At 59.6% G+C, this 17019-nt stretch overlaps 6 protein-coding genes across 6 annotated transcripts; 3 read left to right on the top strand and 3 right to left on the bottom strand.

Annotated features, from left to right (window-relative positions):
- Nucleotides 1-338: 338 nt before the first annotated feature.
- On the bottom strand, nt 339-2274 carry DCS_02874 (CHY zinc finger containing protein; the record flags this gene model as incomplete). Its single annotated transcript, XM_040800200.1, has 2 exons — nt 339-1166; nt 1249-2274. 2 exons carry the CDS (start codon nt 2272-2274, stop codon nt 339-341), a joined length of 1854 nt encoding a protein of 617 aa, XP_040661083.1.
- A 3055-nt stretch (nt 2275-5329) lies between these two features.
- Nucleotides 5330-7821, top strand: DCS_02873 (putative dolichyl-phosphate-mannose--protein mannosyltransferase; the record flags this gene model as incomplete). Its single annotated transcript, XM_040800199.1, has 5 exons — nt 5330-5464; nt 5516-5646; nt 5721-6273; nt 6333-7098; nt 7178-7821. The coding sequence occupies 5 exons, from the start codon at nt 5330-5332 to the stop codon at nt 7819-7821; spliced, it is 2229 nt and encodes a 742-aa protein (XP_040661082.1).
- Nucleotides 7822-8306: 485 nt separating this feature from the next.
- Nucleotides 8307-9071, bottom strand: DCS_02872 (Ras-related protein RABB1b; the record flags this gene model as incomplete). Its single annotated transcript, XM_040800198.1, has 1 exon — nt 8307-9071. The coding sequence occupies one exon, from the start codon at nt 9069-9071 to the stop codon at nt 8307-8309; it is 765 nt and encodes a 254-aa protein (XP_040661081.1).
- A 1906-nt stretch (nt 9072-10977) lies between these two features.
- Nucleotides 10978-13331, top strand: DCS_02871 (ctl transporter; the record flags this gene model as incomplete). Its single annotated transcript, XM_040800197.1, has 2 exons — nt 10978-10990; nt 11050-13331. The coding sequence occupies 2 exons, from the start codon at nt 10978-10980 to the stop codon at nt 13329-13331; spliced, it is 2295 nt and encodes a 764-aa protein (XP_040661080.1).
- Nucleotides 13332-14237: 906 nt separating this feature from the next.
- DCS_02870 (uncharacterized protein) lies at nt 14238-15324 on the top strand (the record flags this gene model as incomplete). The annotated part of the gene is made up of 3 exons (XM_040800196.1): nt 14238-14335; nt 14421-15166; nt 15245-15324. The coding sequence occupies 3 exons, from the start codon at nt 14238-14240 to the stop codon at nt 15322-15324; spliced, it is 924 nt and encodes a 307-aa protein (XP_040661079.1).
- Nucleotides 15325-15657: 333 nt separating this feature from the next.
- On the bottom strand, nt 15658-16557 carry DCS_02869 (uncharacterized protein; the record flags this gene model as incomplete). The annotated part of the gene is made up of 3 exons (XM_040800195.1): nt 15658-15878; nt 15970-16062; nt 16131-16557. The coding sequence occupies 3 exons, from the start codon at nt 16555-16557 to the stop codon at nt 15658-15660; spliced, it is 741 nt and encodes a 246-aa protein (XP_040661078.1).
- Nucleotides 16558-17019: the final 462 nt, after the last annotated feature.

Genomic DNA, 17019 nt, shown 5'->3' with positions numbered 1-17019 from the left:
GGATTTGAGTGCCTACACGTTGCCACCGGCGCATGGAGTTTAATGGAGTCGGCGTTGGATGCAGCAAATGATTGGTTGCTATAGATGATTTCCCTCCATATTTTAATGCCTCGACAAGTGAGCATGAATTGATCATGTATCCAGAAATGACAGTGCACTCAGAATCGCTATACCCGCTTGCTCTGCAACCAAAATAAACACGAAATTTTCGAAACCACGCGAGAAATCGCGCCCCTCGCACCCTGATTTGTCCGACGCTGCAGGATGGCGAGCCCAAAGGCGGACTGGCAATCGTCCCAAGGAGTCCAACGCGGACGATGGGGGGGGGGGGGGGGGGATCATCTGTGGCCGATGAGAACGATCTCGTCTTCATCGTCGTCCTCGTCGTCCTCAATCTCCGGAAGCCCGTCACTCTCGTCGTCCGACTCCCGGTCGTCGCTCGAGTCATCCTCTTCTTCCTCCACGTTGCCTCTCCAGAAGCCGAAAATATCGTCGTCCGAGTCCACATCGGCAGGAACGGAATTCAAGTACGGCTCCATGCTCGAGGTCAGAGGCGACATGGAGCGGGCGGTCCTGTCCGGGACGTGGTGCTGAAACTCGACGCCGTGCGACGAGTGCCGTCGTCTGCTGGCGACCCAAGCCACCGCGCGGGCATCTGCGACATTCATAACCTGCCGCGTAGAATCGTGCGGCAGCTGCGGCGCGGCGGCAGCTGCCGAAGCCGATGTCCCGGAAGCCGAGGGGAACTCTTGGCTGTCTTCGCCATGTATCTGAAGCTCTACGGTATTGTAGGACCGGCAGATCGAGCATTTGAGTCCTAACCAGTGATAGGGAACGGTGCACTTCCCGGAGCAGTCGTTGCATAAAACGGTCGCTTTCGTGTCTCGAAACTCCGGGGGCATGGGTTGACTTTGGATGGCCACGTCCAAGTTGCGGAACTGCGTCTCCATGTTGGCCAGGCTTTTGTTGCAGATGGGACATTTGTACGACACCCTCATGTGTTGCTCGTAGCATTTCTTATGGATGCTGTGACCGCAAGGCATGAAGACGACGGGTCTCGGCGACGTAAACATGTACTCGCCGCAGATTGGACAGTCACAGTCCGTCGAGCGCTCGATGCATTTGTGGGAGCTTTCGATCGACGTTGTGATGCAAGCACGGCACGTCTGTTCCGCGTCAGCGCCGCCCCGTCAACGGCCGGCCAGCCAGCCAGCCAGCCAGCAGCAGCAGCAGCACATGTGCACTCACCTTGCAGTGGAAGAAGTCCTTGCCAAGACCCCAGCCCCTGCGACAGATGCCGCAATCGTTGCAGTGATAGATGGGCTTGCTCGGTCGATTCTCCCACAGCTTGCAAATGTGGCAGTAGTAGAGGGCGGCAATCTCGCCGCAGCTCACGCAGACATCCGACGCCGGCTGAGGGGTTGCGCAGAGCATGCAGAGCATGTTTTTCGTATCCTTGCGAATCAAGTTGTGGTCCTCGTGAGCATCGTGGCAGAAGCGGCAGGTATACCACTTGCTGCAGATGGAACATTGCAGCTTCACGTTGCGCTCGTAATGCTGGCATCCAAGCGGACGACGGACGTCGGGCGGTGTCGAGGGCGCCGTCGTCGGCGTCTCGTTTCCCGGCGTCTTGGGCTGGCGGATCGGCGCATACGTCGGCGCCATGTCGGCCTCGGTCAAGAAATACTTTCGAGAGGCAGAGTCGCCCAGCTGCCCGTTCCAGAACTTGAGCGACTCCAGCGGCCCCGAGGAAGCAAGATGCTCGTACGCCTGCCCCGTCGGCTCGCTTCGTTCGGGCGTCGCTTTGCTGTGGAAGCCGACCTGAGAGGCGCGGTACTTTTCCAGCAGGATGTCGTGCATCAGCCTGGCCTTGTCGGAGTGGGGGATATCTCGGGCGTTGATGGCCTGGATCCGCGCTCTGAGCTCATGCATGCCGTCATCCTCGGGAATGGCCGCACGGGCCTTCTTGGGGACCAAGGGAAAGCCAAGATGATCTAGAGGAGCATCTTCTATCGACGGGCTGGCCCCGAGGTCCCCAACTCTCGTCTCGTCCGTCGACGTGCTGAGGGGTCTGGAGCGGGGTGTCTGGGGGGGGGTGGCGATGGCGTCAGGGGTCGCCTCCTGCGGAGCAGGTGCGGTGGCTGCGGGCTCTGCAGGTTCGGCGGACTCTGCAGACTCGTCTTCGGCGGTGAAGGCCGACAGAGATATCTCCGAAAATCGTCGTGCGTGGCGCAGTACAGGGTTGATGATGAATTCGGAGACGAGAGATGACATTGGGCCGCCAGAAGCCGGCCAACACCGGAATGACCTTGATATTACCTACGATGACACACCTGGGACAGTGAGGGGTGCGCGAAGGATCGCCTTCGTTTCGCAAGTGCCGCAATACTATCTCGCTGCGATGGGGAAGAGGAAGGCTGTCGACATCACTGATAGATTGACTCGAGGTGGTGGGTGCGAAGGGGAAGAAGCCGATGCTCGGGATGAGAAGGAGCGGATTGATGTTCCGTATTATTATGGTACGAATTGATTTGGGATGACATAAGGCGCTAGTGAAGGTGAATTGGATGCGCCATCAATCACATGCTGCGTGCGCCGGTAACTAGTACGGCCGGCCTGGGCTGCCTGAAAGCGTGCACGACCTGGCCTTGAACAGAAGCAACCAAGAGCGTCACGTGAAAGAATGGCAGTAGCAGGAGCTACATGCTCTTAATACCCCAATACCATTTGGGTCTTGTCTACAGCACTCCGTGCAGCAACGCATTAGCATTAGCCCTTCACTCACGCGCATGTACTTATTTATGGTTGGTAAGTGCTCCGCACCCGTTGATGTTCCACCCATCGCAACGATTTGTTCACCGTTACGGGCTGCCCGCTCGTACGGAGGAGTGCTCGGACTCATACTTTGTAGGCCGTTCATGTTAGCCAAGGTACCGATTACTGCATGTGGTGTTTGTAGGTGAGGAGACAGGTAGTTGTACTAACCTGGTTAGCATTGGAGAAGCAGGCGGCGAGGGAGAGAGACATCTCGAGTCATTGACCGCCAACATTTGCATTGATGAACCACGACCATCACGCCGATGCCACGGGCCGTTCCGTGACCGCCAGGCTTCAGCGACCTCGCCGCAGGTACTCGGTTGGGCATGTGGCAGGCGGGCGCGTGTCGTATGCCGAAGATGCTGCCACTCACTGGTTCCCGAGAAGGCCTGTCCGAGTAGTTTCGTTCAATTCCTCGGGTATAGCCAGGAACAAGACCACGAACAAGATGGCGAAACCGGCATTGGAAAGAATGGCCGACCATTGCCCGTCCAAACCTTTTCCTGTCGGTAATGCTCGCTGGAGAACTCTCGCCAGTCATGCGTCGACAGGATATCGCATCATCCTGTTATGGCAACGACGGGCATAAGAACTCGCCGTTCTGAAGTGCCGTTCCGTAGCGTTACCATCCTCCTGTGGCGGTTGGCCGTGGAAGTCGTGCCCTCTGGGAAATTGTCATGTGGAATAAAAATCGAAAGGCACCAGCGCAGACGTTCGATGCTCGTCTGACCACCCCCGGCCAATACGACACCGTACCTTGGCCTGGGTCGCTACTCGCCACGCTCGATGGCCAAGGCTAGCGGAGAAAATGGGTGCACACTTGTAAGTACGTGTACAGTACTTGCAGTAGTTGTATAAGCACACAGCACCCTACTTGCACTGTATACAAGTGCTTTATGTACAATACTTATACTGTAAGTAGGTGTACTCCGTACATTACTAGTGTAGATGTACTTACTGCATTACCTAGGTAGTTGTACGGAGTTCTTGTCCGCGTGTATACCCAGTAATGCTTACAGGTACTTACTTGCATGTACTGTACAGTTAGCATTAATTATAGTACCTCACGTGTATGCTCTCGCACATGTATGCGTTAGTACTTACAGTATGCAGTGGGCCATCGTGGTGTTTATTTCCGCGGCCCGGATCCAAATATTTTCTCGGTCGGAGACTGGGGTATTGTTTGGCAGGGGGGCCAGCTGTAATATACTGTGTAATTACTCCGTAATGTACTTACGGAGCATGACTTGTTGGCAAGAACGCAACGCCAAGTATCGACACGCCCTTGTGTGCTCATACAAAAACCCGTAGCTCCTACCTACATTCTCACAGCACCTTGGACACGAACCCTTGGCAAGGAACACGTTTCTATATTGGCCAGTCGGGAACTAGGAGCACGCACTGTAGGCTTGCACATATATGCACATATATGCCAGGTAGTATGTAAGGTGTACTTACAGTAGGTAGACAGACTAGCACGAGTGGTTGTGTGCACCTCCAGATGGGTACTAGAGGGTACCTCTGCGCATGTACTCCTTACGCAACGTCAGAATCTCTGTACCGACACGACAGGTACATGCACCTAGTGACGTGCACATCTATCCACATGTACAACCAGGCCCAGCGTGCACCAGCAAAATATGCTTCCCACTTTGACTAGTACTGACTGTATCCGAGATGACCTAGGATGAGGAAAGAGAGACAATCAAGCATCCGAACTCGCAATAAAGACGCAGTTCATCTTTAGAACCTATCCGCAGCAATGCGACGATTCCGGCCTGCCCGGTTCCTCGAAGTGCAGCCGAGTATGGAGTACTTACGGCGTGCCTGCTCCATATTACTCTCGGAATAAGTACACGAACGGGTGTACCTGCAGGTACCTGGGGAATGGAAGGGGGACAGATTTACAGGGAGAAATCGCCCTAGCAGGGGATGTGGCGTGGCCGTGGCTGGCTCCCAGTGGCCTCTAGCGAGGGGAAGCCACAGGCATTTTGACGTGTTCATCGCCTCGGTGGAGCCAACGCCCGGTCCGGCAAGCTACCGCGAACAAGGGCATAGGTGGCATTTTATTGAAGCTGAGCTGCATTCGGCCTTTTCGTATTTCGTCCAAGGGGCCACCATTGTCAGCACCGCGATCCTCCCCCAGCCGACAACCCTTCGCCCTCATATCCCGCCTCGTCCTTCTTTCAACTCACTCCAGAATTGTATTTTCCTCCTCGCAAGCTTCTTTTTATTCTTCCCTCCCCGTGGCCCAAGCCCCAAGCCCGTGACTTTGACTGACTGTCGGCTTGTCGAGCCGCGCGTCGAGTCCCGTCACGTCGTAACGAAGAATCGGGGCTGTTGGCCATTTGGGTATTTCAACTCCCAATTCTTGTTTCCTCCCGAGCCACATCTGCGTCCGTCGTGCCTTGCCGCTTTTTTCACCCTTCTCTTCCCCTTTCGTTTTTCATCTTTGCTACGTCGGCGAGGGCCTGGTGACCTCCCCCCCCAGTTGCTCCCACAATCCGCTCTCATGGCTGGCGACAAAGCCGCCGCCTCGGGCGTCGAAGTCGGCAACGGGATCAGGCACCGACCCGTTGCCGGGCCGCACACGTCCCCGAGCACCGAATCAACCCAGCCGGAAGACAACAAGAAGCTCGTCAAGAAGGTGCGTGTGGCAAGCGTCGGCTCCGAGACCTGGCCCTCTGACCGTCCGCAGGAAGCATCCTTGATCGAGTCCGTGGTCGAGTGGGAGCACATTTTCGCCCCCATCCTCTTCACCGTCCTCGCTTTCGCCACCCGGCTGTGGAAAATTGGCATCAGCAACGTCGTGACCTGGGACGAGGCCCAGTAAGCTCCCCTCCCCACCCCCCGGGCTTGGCCCCCCCCCCGATGCTCATGGACGCTGACGTCGCCACGTGCAGCTTTGGCAAGTTCGGAAGCCACTACATCAAGCGTGAATACTACTTCGATGTCCATCCCCCGCTGGGCAAGATGCTCGTCGGCCTGTCCGGGGTTCTGGCCGGCTACAACGGCACGTTCGATTTCAAATCTGGCGAAAAGTATCCCGAGGAAATCGACTACACCTTCATGCGTGCCTTCAACGCCTGCTTCGGCGCCCTGTGCATCCCGATGGCCTACTACACTGCTCGTGCCCTCAACTTCCGCCGACCGACGGTATGGCTCATCACGCTCATGGTGCTCTGCGAGAATTCCTACACAACCATCAGCCGCTTCATTCTCTTGGATTCGATGCTGCTCTGCGGCACCGTCGGCACCGTGCTTTGCTGGGCCAAGTTCCACAGCCATCGCCGCAACAGCTTCGAGCCGGAGTGGTTCTTCTGGCTTTTCATGACGGGCGTATGCATCGGCTGCGTCTGCAGCGTCAAGCTCGTCGGCCTCTTCGTCACCGCCATGGTCGGTGTCTACACCATCGAGGACCTGTGGACCAAGTTTGGCGACACGAAAATGCCTGTCGTGAGTGCCGCGTCGTACCTCCCCTCCCGGAGCTCGCCCCTCGCTGACTCGCTTGCCAGACGGAACTTTGCGCCCACCTCGTCAGTCGTGTCGTCGGTCTCATCGTCGTTCCCTTCCTCATCTACCTCCTGTCCTTTGCCCTCCACTTCGCCATCCTCAGCAACTCCGGCCCCGGCGATGCGCAGATGAGCTCTCTGTTCCAGGCAAACCTGAACGGCACCGACGTCGGCATGGATGCCCCCCTCGAAATCGCCATGGGTTCGCGCGTGACGCTCAAGAACATGGGATACGGCGGTGGCCTGCTCCACTCGCACGTCCAGACCTACCCGGAGGGCTCGCATCAGCAGCAGGTTACTTGCTACCACCACAAGGATGCCAACAACGACTGGTTCTTCATCCCCATCCGTACCGATCCGCCTTACATCCACGAGTCCGACGATCCACCCCGCTTTCTCGCCGACGGCACCATCACTCGCCTCATCCACACACAGACGGGACGAAACCTGCACTCGCACGACATCGCCGCGCCCGTCACCAAGAGCGACAAGGAGGTCTCGAGCTACGGAAACATGACCATCGGCGACGACAAGGACAACTGGAAGATCGAGGTCATCAGCGATGTCGCGTCCCGGAACCGCAACAGGATTCGCACATTGACCACGGCCTTCCGCCTGCGCCACACCCAACTCGGCTGCTACCTTCGCGCCGGCAACAAGAACTTGCCTCAGTGGGGCTTCCGGCAGATTGAGGTTACCTGCACGATGGATCAGAACCCTCGCGACACCTACACGCATTGGAACGTCGAATCCCACTGGAACGATAAGCGTAGGCCCCCCCCCCTCCCCCCGCGCGCGCTCGGCCGGGACCGTGGTTCGCGCACCGCAGCTGACAAGTTTCTTCCTAGTGCCCGCGGGTAACCCCGGCGTGTACAAGTCGCCGTTCTTCCACGACTTCATCCATCTCAACGTGGCCATGATGACGTCGAACAACGCCTTGGTTCCCGACCCCGACAAGCAGGACGACCTGGCTTCCAAATGGTGGCAGTGGCCCTTCCTGCACGTCGGCCTCCGCATGTGCGCCTGGGACGAGCACACGATCAAGTACTACCTCCTCGGTAACCCGTCCATCTACTGGGGCACCACGGCCGCCCTCGGCGTCGTGGGACTCGTCATTGCCTGCTACCTGGTGCGGTGGCAGCGCGGCTTCACCGACCTGAGCGAGGAGGAGCTGGACCAGATTCACTTCTCGGGCATCTATCCCGTCATCGGATGGTTCCTGCACTACCTTCCCTTTGTCATCATGGCTCGCGTCACCTACGTCCATCACTACTATCCGGCCCTGTACTTTGCCATCCTCGCCTTTGGCTTCCTCGTCGATTGGTTTTCGAGGAACCGCAACGCGACGGTCCAAGCCGCCGTGTACGGCACCCTGTACACGCTCGTCATCGGCCTCTACATTCTTTTCATCCCCATCAGCTGGGGCATGACGGGCTCGAACAAGGAATACAGCTACCTGATGTGGTTCAAGAACTGGAACATCAGCGACTAACCGCGTCTCTCGCGCGTCGGAGAGGAGACGTGGACATGGACACGCGGGACCTTGGCGTGCAGGTTTCATTTGAAGGTGAGCGAAGTTGTCGCCATTCCCGACCATGGCGAGCGTTGCTCCCTTGCGCACCGCGGCGATGCATGTACTTGTACGAATCTAGGCATGCCATGTCACGGGAATCTGCTCCCTTTGAAGCTTGGGCTGGGAGTGTACAAAAATTGAGGGTGGGCCTCGGAAAAGAGGTAGACAGCCCAGAAGGTAGACTTTCGGTCTAATGCAACCACGATCGTTCCCTTTGTAGAGTCATCGATGCGCCGGGCCGGCGTGAATGCGCTGCACGTGATGGATTACCGCACCGCTCGACTAACGTATGATGAAAGGGGGGGGGGGAAGCGCTGTGGTGGTGTACTGTAGGGTATCATGCAGAAACGTCGGCGAAACGTTGCAGGCAGGTCAGGGCGGGTCGGTGCGCTCTCCGCCTCCCGTCAACAGCAGCCACCGGCGACGGCCTTGTTGGCATCGCTGTTCAACCGGACCTGGCGGTTCCCTCCGGCACCAGGCCCCTTGACGCCTGATCTCCTGTCGTTCAGATCGTACTTGCCGGCTTGAATGTTCTGGTATATGCTTTCGGCGACCCTCATGAAAGCCTTCTCGACGTTCTCGCCGCTCTTGGCGCTCGTTTCGACGTACTCCATTATGCCGTTCCTCCTCGCCCACTCCTCGGCCTCCTCCCTCGTCACCTCCCGCTTGTTCTCCTCCTGCTGCGTCAGGTCGGCCTTGTTCCCGACGAGTACGACGACGATGTCGGGCTCGGCAATCTGGCGCAGGTCGTTGAGCCAATCGGTGGCGTGCTGGAAGGTCTGCTTCCGCGAGAGGTCGAAGACGAGGAGGGCGCCGCTGGCGCCGCGAAAGTAGGACCGCGTGACGGACTTGTACGTCTCCTGGCCGGCCGTGTCCCAGAGACTGAGCTTCATATGCTTCTGGGGCTTGTGGCTCGTGTCGCGGGGCGGTTCGGGCAGGCCATCGCTGGCAGCCGCCGACACGGCGGCGGCGGCGCTCGAGGGAGGGGAGGCCTTTGAATGGGGCGGGCCGACGGGGACGATGCGGGAGCCGAACTCAACGCCGATGGTGACGTCGTGATGGGGCGTGAAGCGGCCCTCGCAGAGGCGGATCGTGAGGCTGGACTTTCCGCATCCCGAGTCGCCGATGCAGACGAGCTTGGCGATGAAGTCCCACGGCGTCGACGCCATCGGGCCTGGCAAGGCGGCGAGATGTGTCCAAGCGGGCTGCCTGCGACGAAATCGCCGAGGGCGTCGTGGACGAGACGGTCGGAGGAGGGCCGGGAGAGGTTCTGCGAGGGCTCGCGTAGGAAATATTGGCGCCTGTCGTCGTCGGGCGGCGGTGGATGAGGCGTGGTGTCCAACCGGCAGAGGACAAAACACAAAGTGATGCTAGCCAAAATCCGCCTACAGGTGGGTACGGGGGGGGAGCGATGGGAGTTGAAAGAAGGGTAGGGGGGGCTCAAGCAAAGCAATGCGAATGGGATGGCTGGATGAGGTCGGCTGGCAGACAGAGGATGGGCTTGTTCCTGGAATTGCATGCATGTACGGATACAGGCGTTCGTATTACTACAGGTAGAGTCGATACAAGTCACGGGCGACGAACTGGCTATGATGGGCGATGACAATGCGGGCCTCTCATGCTGTTGGAGGACCGTCCGCTGTGGGTTCCGTTCCGGTTCCAACTTCAGGGAGGATTGACCCAAGACTGGCTGCGGAGCACTACCTAGAAGGTACCTCCAGCACTGTACTTGCTTTCAGCACCTACTGTACAGTGCTAGTTAGACTCTAGTACAACTACTACTCCGTACTAGAGGTACTGTACCACGTAGTCTGTCCAGCATCTTGTCCTGTTCAACCTGGCATTGACGGCTGGGGCTTGCTCGTTCCAGATACGGCCTACCTACTGCTATAATGCTACCTACTGTACGTGACCCGACAATGATTTGGGTGCCCACGGCTGAGCAAGGAGCGGATATTGTAGATGCTAGGTATGGAGGATTACTTCCTGCACGCAAGTATATGTAATTGTGAGTGTATGTGTACCAAGGTACTAACGGTAACTTGAAGTGTAGGTACGGTAACTTGAACGTGCATGTACTGTAAGCGCACAAGCAAGTACTCCATACTCCGCACAAGTAGTGGAATTTTCTAGTCCATGTACATTCCTGAGAGCATCGTGCTGTAATACCGAGCACATGTGCCTGGAAAGTGTGGCGGCCTCACGCTCGTTGTCATCAAGGCCTTGAGGTCACTAGCGGATTCTGCCCAGTGGTTGGCTCGATCCGCATCCGTCCGCGGTGGGAGAGAACCCCGCACAGCACAGCGCACCGGTGCGGCATCCCTGGTAGCAAGGTGCCGCAGCACAGGCTGCAGGCCTGTCCGTTCAGCGCCCGGGCGCCCGCTTGACCGTCGTAGGAGCCCTGAACGGGGTCCCTCGCGCGCCGTATTCAGGTGGGACCTGTTCGCGTGCAGCCAGCCTCGGCGGCCATCATTGGGCCTCGTTCTGCCTGATGATGGAGCGGTCACTTGCTCAAGGCAGCTCATGTCGCATGACCTGGGCCTAGTCGTACCTAAGTACCTAGTACCTACTGCCCTACCTAGTACCTACTACCACCAGCACCGACGACCGAAGTCGGTGCCTATCGCTTAGTGCCAAGGTGCCGTCTGCACTGCACTGCCTGCACCAGGTCCTCCCACCGCCTCTTCCCGCACAACATCATCTCGTTCACGCAACCGATGATCCTGTCGGCCTGTTCGTGACACTCAATCTTACCATCGCCACCCGGCATCCGACATCCAGCGTACAACATCCCCATCAGCATCCCCTCCAACATCCCCTCCAGCATTCCCTTCCAACATCCCCATCCCCCCCCCTCCCCGGATATCCCCACCTTCCGGCAAGCTTGCGGGGAACGACGAGCGGGCGACCATCATCGACGGCAGCGTGCATTCGTCATCGGCAAACGCTGCCTGCCCGGCGCTCCATCACAACCGGCCCTTTCTCATCCCGTCGTCGCCCGCCATCCGTTCTGCCTCGGCGTAGCCGCGCCACGCTCGACGTGAGGTGCGGTTGGTGAAGGCACGGGGGGGCACCATGTTTTCGGAATGTGCGTCTGACGAGCCTGCTTCCCCGCCGCCGCCGTTCCCTCCCCTAACAATGCCGCAGACGCCTCGCGGTTCCTGGCACAGTCGCAGTCGAGGCTGTCCACCTTTGCCGGCCAAAACGACAACGAGAGCGGCGCTCGGGCGGGCGACGGACCGTCATCCCGCCCCGGCCGAAGCCCGCGAGATGCCGGCTTCAGAGGGCCGGCGCCGAATAGGTCGTTTCTGTCGCGCGCCTACGGGCCGAGCCCTTATCGACAGAACGGCAGCGGCTCTCGATTCAGCAACCTCGCCTTCGCGTCCCCGCCGTCGGACGACGCCCCCCTCTTTCACAACACGCTCGACGAGTTCCGGGAGGACGACGAGGAGCGCGAGCGGGAAGCCGCCGACCTCTTCGCCCTGCAGCGGTCACGACGTGTCGCCGCCGCGAGCAAGCTCGCCGAGAGCGCCGAGTCGGTCGACAGTCGGACCTCGTTCGACGACGGCACCGGCGACGACGTCGAGCACGAGCACCGGCACCGCCCGTACAGGCAACCCGGCATGGACCGGGGCATCAACAGCAGCTGGCACGGCGCCAGGAGCCCGCGCCGACCTCGCGTCGTGCGCGACGCCTTGCCGGAGGAGGACGAGGGGGTGCCGCCGCCGCCTGTCGGCGATGGCGGCAACGGCAAGCTCGTCGACGTCGGCTTGAGCTCCCAGGAAGACGGCGACGAGGACCCCCCCGAGTCCTTGCTCGGCGGCGAGGCGCCCACGGACGCGAGCCCCCCGCCGTTTCAGCAGTTCGCGCCGCGTTCCGAACGGATGCCCTTCATGGCCCGGAGATCGTCCGGCAGCGAATCGGACGTGAGCAGCGTCAGGAGGCAGGACCCGGCAGAGTTTGAGCCGGCCCAAGCCGGGAACCTGCCGCCGACCGACGGCGAGCTCTTCCGGCACGATCCCTTCTTCGCCTGGATCTTCCTCATCAGCTTCGCCGGCATGATGTCGACCTTTGTCCTCGTCTGGCTGCACACGTGGCCGCGGAAGAGCCCCGTCGGCGACACCATCTACACGACGCTGCAGAAGTCGTTCGACATGCTCGTCGTCGACACCGTCGTCGCCGTCCTGGTCTCCTTCGTCTGGCTCGCCGCCTTGCGTTCCTTCGTCCGGCCGCTGGTCAGCGTCATCCTCGTCGCCGTCCCCGTCGTCATGCTCTCCTTCTCCCTCTACTCCTTCGTCTCCTCCTTCAAGGGCCGGACGCATGGCTCGAGCCTGCAGGACGGCGTCATGCGATGCGTCTCCCTCTTCCCCGCCGCCGCCTGCGTCCTCTGGCTCTGGCTCGTCGTCAAGGGACGCAAGGCCATCCAGCAGGCCATCGAGATCCTGCAGTTCTCCTCCAAGATCCTCGCCCAGAACCCGGGCCTGCTCCTCGTCGGCTTCGGCACCCTCGCCCTCATCGTCGCTTGGACCTGGGCCTGGCTGGTCATGTTCACCCGCGTCTTCATGGGCGGCTACTTCTCCAAGTCGCTCGTCCGCTTCGTCATCCGCCTGTCGAGCTGGTGGCTCGGCGCCGCCTTCGTCTTCATGTACCTCTGGACCCTTTCCGTCATCAACGCCGTCCACCGGGCGACGACGGCCGCGACCGTCTCGCAGTGGTACTTCCATCGCAACGCCGCCCCCGCCACGCCCTCGAGGGAGATTGTGCTCGCCGCCCTCACGCACGCGACCTCGACCATCTTTGGCAGCGTTTGCCAGTCGACCCTGACGTCGCTCCTCGTCCGCGCGCCGCTGCTCTTCATGCCCCGGAGGGTTGGGTCGGCCGTGACGAACCTGGCGGCCTTCTGGATACCGACGTCCATTGTCGCGCTGACGAACCCCCTGACCATATCGTACGCCGCCATCCACTCCCAGAACCTCGCGACCTCGGCGAGGGGGCTCGAGAAGATGGACGTCGTGTCGCCGACCATCCCGACGACGACGCTCACGCCGCGGTCCCTGCAAAGCCGCGGCCGGCTGAACGGCCTGCTTCCCTACCGCCTGGCGAAGCTGCTCCTCGTCGCCACCAGGCTCATCATGGCCACGGGGCTTGGCTTCGCCGGATGGGTCATCACGGCGAAGCAGCTGCGCATTCAGCTCCCCGACGGCATGGGCGTCCGAGGCTCCGCGTACGCCTACGTCGTCGGCATCATGGCCAGCTTCATCGGCTACTCCGTCATGGGCGCCATGGAGGGAATTCTCAGCGGCATCGTCGACGCCGTCCTCGTGTGCTACGGAAGCGAGCAGCGTATGCAGAGGGGCCACGGCAGGTTCTGCCTCGAGGCGGCCTACCTCTTCGGAGAGCGCAGGATTGGGGAGGACGGCTTTGCTTGAGTTGCTTCGCGCCTTGATTTTGCACATGCGCGCGCCTGTCGAAGAGCCAGGATAGTTTGCAGTGAAGTATGACGCCATGCGGGATACAGCGATTTGGAATAGTAATTACGCACATGAAATCTGGCACATGCGTTCCATGCAGCGGAGACCTGGCACTGTCGCGTTCGTGACCCAAATCGAGCCTTGTTCGCCTCTTCCGTTCCTCGGAGACGTTCACCTCAGCCTCACCCAGCGAGCCGAGGTTGTGTGGCTGGTGCACCGGATGACGACTTTCTCCGTGGACCCCGGAATTTTGGGGTGCCGAATGGTGGAGCCTGTTGCGTCGTCGCCTCGGTGGTGGGTCGTGTGTGGCTGTGCTGTGCCGGCTGACGTCTCTCCGGCGAGCCAATGAGGAGGGCGGAGCAGCATGCTGGAACCAACCCCACCTGGCAGGCGCCGTCGACTTCCGCGCCTTCCCTCGGAGATGGTGATTGAGAGTTCATGAGTCGCGAGGGCTTTCAACAACTTCATCCGTCACCAAATATAATCCTAACGCTCCCACCACGTCTGGTTGCCAGTTCTCCGTCCTCATACCTTCATACCCCTACTACCACCTACCCCTACTACCACCTACCACTACCACCACCCATCCATCACTGCAACCGCCCATCACTGCAACCACCCATCACTACAACCACCCATCACTACTACCACCCACCACCCTTCTATACCTATTTGCGAGAAGCGACTCAATCTCGAGAGACCGTCACTCTTGCCCCGCGTTCAACAGCCCAAAGGCTTCCATATCGCTACCTACCCTTCCGTCCTCAGCATCTGATACCGCATACACGCGGTCGGCCCTTCCAACAGTCGGAGTTCCTATACCGGCCATCACAGAGAGAGTCGACAACGATAATCCCGCTCGCCATGCAGGACTTTGCTCCGCCCCCAGGCCCTCCCCCGCCCAAGGCCCCCGAAGTGCCCTCCGGCTGGGTCGCACGATGGAATGAGCAATACAAAGAATGGTATGTCAGGCCGAGCACGCAATTGCTCCGATACGGTCTGCCCTCACGCGAATTTGCAGGCAGTGGCTGACGCAGAATTGTGCAGGTTTTACGTTAACCTGTACACGAAGAAGTCGCAATGGGAGAAGCCGACGGCGCCGGTGTCCCCCCCGGGCGAAGATGGACCCGACGGACCACCCCCAGGGTACGAGCCTGGCCACACGCCGCAGCCTACCGACAGCAAGAAGAACCCGTACGAAGACCGACAGGGAAGCGGCACCAACCTTGCCGCAGGGGCATCGTCGACGCTCGACGAGGATGCAAAGCTCGCCGCTAAGCTGCAGGCCGAAGAGGATGCCTTGGCGCGCCAGGGCAACCAGAGCAACGCCGGCTACGGCGGCGGCGGTGCGGCCGCTTCGTACCTTCAACAGTCGAGCAACAATCCGTACGAAGGGTACTCGCAGCAGCAGCAGCAGCCCTCGCGGGACGACGCACAGCGGGGCAAGAGCGGGCTCATAGGGAAGCTGTTTGGCAAGGGCAAGAATTCCGCTTCCGGCCAAAACTACGGGAGCAACTCGCAGCAAGGCTATTACCAGTCGCCTCCGCCGCAGCAGTATGGGGGTTACCCCCAGCAGCAGTACGGATACGGAGGTGGATATGGACAAGCCGGATACGCCGGGTACGGCCAGAGGCCGCCTAAGAAGAACGGCGGCATGGGAGGAGCCATGGGCATGGGTCTCGCTGGTGGCGCGCTTGGTTTGGGAGCCGGTGTCTTGGGGGGCGCCCTCATCGCGAACGCCATTGATGACCACCACGACCACGAGCAGCAGGAGGCATACGAGGATGGATACCGTACGTGACGACCCCCCACCATGCTGATTTTGCCTTTGTTTGCCTTTGCTCATGCGGATTGCTAACACGACATTGCAGAGGATGGCGCTGATGGAGGAGACTATGACGGTGGTGATTTTGACGGCGGTGGCGACTTTGACGGCGGCGGCGACTTCTAAGATGACCGTTGCGTTTTGGGAGCTCCATATTCCTCCGATGTAATGAATGGACGATGCGACGCGATGCCCACGCATTATTGCGATATTCCGGGATGGGGAGATATTCGTTCGCTGTACATAGAGCCCAGGGATAGATTGTACCTTCAGAGCATATGATATTTTGAGAAGCATTCTGCACATTTTTGAGCCCAGCACCACGATTCAACCCACAGAGCACAAGGCGGCGGGCGATATATGCCGTTCTCGTGCCCGCTTCGGTTTGTAAAGAGCCTTTGTCGGCCGACCTAACCATATACATGTAGTTGGCTCCCGACCCAGGCCATCTCTGTGGCTTCATATCCTGCCGGCCTGATTCTTCGACGCACCCGAACCACCGCTTGCCTTGCGGCTCGCCGAGTCCTTTTTGCTGGAGCCTGACAAGTACGCGGCCATGTCGAAGTCGCCCAGGGGATTCTGGCCCGGCGCTCCACCACTGCTCGCGGCGCCGCCCATGAGAGCAGCCATGGGGCCCTTGCGCTGCTGAGCTTCGAACTCGGCCTTCATCTCGGGGTCCACTGCGGCGGAGAAGTTAGCGAAGGTGATTCAGAGAAGCGAAAGGCGCCGGGCATGCCGGGTTGGGGGTGGGAATAACGAGTCGAAACGTACTAGAGTCCATGAGGTACGGCATGCCGATGAATATGACCATGCTTACGAGACCCATCAGGATCATGGGGTTCTTGAGGATGCTGAAAATGGAGACTGCCTGCTCGTCAGTGGGTTGCTGGCCAAACGGCCTCAGCCGGAGGAAAAGGGGGGGATTTGCGCACAAGCTGGCCGGTCGATAAAATAAGTCTTCCTCCCCATGGGGGAGACCTCAAAGCCGCCGCCTTCTTTGGCGGGGACGGCCTCACCCTTGTTGGACCACTCATTGCCTCTAAATGTCTGCCAGGCCTGAACGCCATCGGCGACGGTGACGTCGATTCGCAAGGGGCGGTAGGCCTCGGTGGGACAGTGAACGTCGAGAAGGTAAGAGCCAGCCGAGACGTTGCGGAAGACGAAGGCGTTGAGGGTCGAGACGGAAGCATCGTAGTGCACGCCGAGGGAGGAGAGGGTAGCGTGCGTGCGGGAAGAGAGGGTGAAGGGATTGGGGTTTGCGGGGAGGAGGATCGTGACTGTTGTCGTGTCGGTGGTTGTGTGGGCTGTGACGGTGAGCAAGAGGGTGGCGAGAGCGCCGAGGATGGGCGGGAGATGCATGATTACTTCCGGCGGAGGTTGGCAGAATGGGACGTCGAGTTGATATGGATGCTGTTGGACGGGGCAACATTCATGTTCATGAGGCTGATGGCATGGCTTGGTGGTGAGGTTCGCTGCAGTGCTAGACGTGGCCAATCAGACGGTCGGTTCCTGGCCGAGGCCCCAGTCAGTTCATGACGCTACCGAAGTGCAGAGAGTAGGCGCTGAACGTAGCAGTTTTAGCGGTCATGGCGTGCTATTAATGCTGTACTTGAGCAGTACTGCCAGCAGCGCCAGCACAAGGCACGGTAAGGGCTCCAGCGGGCAACCAACACTGTGCGCCGTGACTTCTTCCCCACCATCCTTTTTGTCCATCACGTCACATCTTGGCAACAGAGAACCGTTCTTTCGACCATGTGCATTTTCGCTTTCGTTTTTGTTTCTACGGACATTCACCCGACGCGATCAACATACGTAGCGTAC

This window comes from Drechmeria coniospora, chromosome 01 (assembly GCF_001625195.1).
Source record: "Drechmeria coniospora strain ARSEF 6962 chromosome 01, whole genome shotgun sequence".
NCBI classification, from domain to species: domain Eukaryota; kingdom Fungi; phylum Ascomycota; class Sordariomycetes; order Hypocreales; family Ophiocordycipitaceae; genus Drechmeria; species Drechmeria coniospora.
Note: the sequence above shows the minus strand (reverse complement) of the source record. Positions and strands in the feature narration are given on the sequence as shown.